The sequence below is a fragment of the Gigantopelta aegis genome, chromosome 4, assembly GCF_016097555.1.
Source record: "Gigantopelta aegis isolate Gae_Host chromosome 4, Gae_host_genome, whole genome shotgun sequence".
NCBI lineage: Eukaryota > Metazoa > Mollusca > Gastropoda > Neomphalida > Peltospiridae > Gigantopelta > Gigantopelta aegis.
The window spans coordinates 7,110,949-7,113,448 of record NC_054702.1 but is presented as its reverse complement, the minus strand read 5'-3'; the positions used below and the strand labels follow the sequence as shown (position 1 = coordinate 7,113,448).

At 42.1% G+C, this 2,500-nt stretch overlaps 1 protein-coding gene across 1 annotated transcript in view; it reads left to right on the top strand.

Moving 5' to 3' along the window:
• Positions 1-2,500, top strand: part of LOC121372284 — a 6,091-nt gene that overhangs the window by 3,225 nt on the left and 366 nt on the right. Inside the window, exons 3-4 of the mRNA XM_041498575.1 lie at positions 54-147; positions 886-1,056. Coding sequence (XP_041354509.1) covers positions 54-147; positions 886-1,056 — 265 coding nt within the window. The remainder of the gene's footprint in view (positions 1-53; positions 148-885; positions 1,057-2,500) is intronic.

Sequence of the window (2,500 nt, the reverse complement as noted above, 5' to 3'; positions counted from 1 at the left end):
TAAATAGTGTTCTAGTGGTGTCGTTAAACAAAACAAACTTTAACTATTTCCAGAAAGTGAGATGCACCAGCAGGAATCAGAAATGTGTCGTCATGCCGGACCCTGCCTGTACAACCGCGCCATGTCCCGTCATAGCAAGATGCATCAGTAAGTACGTCACACCTTTAATCAGACATCTCCTGATTCTGTCAGACTATCCTGTACAGTCTCTTAGTGCTGGGGCAAGACCTCAAATTCGGGCAAAAATTATAGAGATATTCGGGGGTAATGTGCTAAACTGAAACCTGTTTACAATTTTTTCATCATTCTACCTTTAAAGTTAGTTGTAATCCATGTAAAAATGTGTAGTGATTCGTTTGCAACTCTATTTAGCTGTTTGGTAGTAATGCTGATATCAGTAAATGTTGTTATCCAGATTCGGGCATTTTCGTTTAGTACGGGCAAAAACCAGCCTGCATCCCTTAAAAAGTGGGAGCCGTACGCCATCAGCCCCGTTTTACGAAGCAATCTTAGCGCTGTTGGTAGTTATGTACCTAAGGTGATCTTAGCGCTAAGATCGCTTCGTAAAACGCAGGGCTGGGCATTGTATTAGTCATTTGACAGAGTGTAGAGTATTGTAGTGTAGAATGGTGTAGAGTGGTGTGGTGTGGTTTGGTGTAGTCTGATTTGGTTTGGTTTCGTGTGATGTGGTGTGGTGTGGTGTGATGGTGTGGTGTGGTGTGGTGTGGTGTGATGTGGTATATTGTAGTGTAGAAAATTAATCCAAAAAAATTATCGCAAGATAGAAATATACAAATAAGATTGAGCATATTATCTGATTTATAATGTGTTTTGAAATGTTAATTAGCCTAATTGTTAAGTCCTGTTTGCGTGTATTGATTTCAGTGGACCCCATGTTTGACCCGTGCAGTATCGGAAAGCCCATGACGGACGCGGCAGGCACGCCCTTGACCTGTGTGACCTCAGCGAATTGTCCCCAAGATGGCGCGTGTATCACCACAAATATAGCGGGCACCAACGTCAACAGGTGTTGCTTTGATCCTACCAAATGTCCAGGTGAGTGAAACATCGCGATATTGTCTTCATCCATACCAACAGTGGGCTCTATCAGTCTGTCACTCCAACAGTAGAATCAGAACCATACAACCTCTAGCATGTTTTAGACAGAATCACACACACACCCACACACACACACACAAACACACACACACGCACACACACACTCTCTCACTCAAACACACACACACGCGCGCGCGCGCGCGCACACACACACACACTCTCTCACTCACACACACGACACACAAATACACACACACACGCACGCACACATATACACACAAACACAAACATCTGATGTGTGATTCTGTTTGACATACTCGGTGTGTGTCTATGTGCGTGTGCGTGCGTGTATGTATGTCAGTGTGTGTGTGCGTGTTTGTCAGTGTATGAATGTGTGTGTGTATATGTGTGTGTGTGTGTGTGTGTGTCTACCCCCCCCCCCTCGCTCTCTCTCTCTCTCTCTCTCTCTCTCTCTCTCTCTATCACATATACACACACACACCCAGACACACACAAATACACACACACACATACACATACACACACATGCACACAGACAGACACACACACGTGCGCGCGCGCACACACAGACACACACAGAGAGAGAGAGAGAGAGAGAGAGAGAGAGAGAGAGAGGGGGGGTAGACACACACACACATATACACACACACATTCATACACTGACAAACACGCACACACACACACACTGACATACATACACGCACGCACACGCACATAGACACACATAGAGTATGTCAAACAGAATCACACATCAGATGTTTGTGACAAAATCACACGAATATTTCAAACAGAATCACACATAGATGCTTGGGACAAAATCGCACGAATATTTCAAACAGAATCACACATCAGATGTTTGGGACAAAATCACACGAATATTTCAAACAGAATCACACAAACATCAAGTGTTTTGGACCACGATATCAAAATGTCGTAACCTGATTTTTAAATGTTTTTTCTATCATGTAACCCCTTTCAAATTATATTTTTGTAATATGTTTCTGTCAAAAACAGTATAGAAACTATTAGTATTATCGTGTAGAAACTACTACCAGAACTCTAATAATAGCAGGTGCACAATAGCCAACCAGGCAAGATATGTGTCTACAAATTTTAAATAAAATACTTTGATTATATTTTAAAGTGTGCCCAAATATTTAAAAAAACCCAAATTGCACATTGTTCTATATAAATAAAGGTGAAGAATATCTACATGACTGGCTACTAGTGACTGTGACGTCAAATTGAGCCAACATCCGTGATGCGCAAAACTCATTTCCTACTAAGCTGCTAACCCACTGTCATGCGCAGACATAATTTCCTAGTGACCTGATAACACATAGTAACGGATGTGTTATCAGGCAGTGACATAATACCACTTCGAATTATCATGTAGAGGTTATCAGGTAACAGGAAGCAA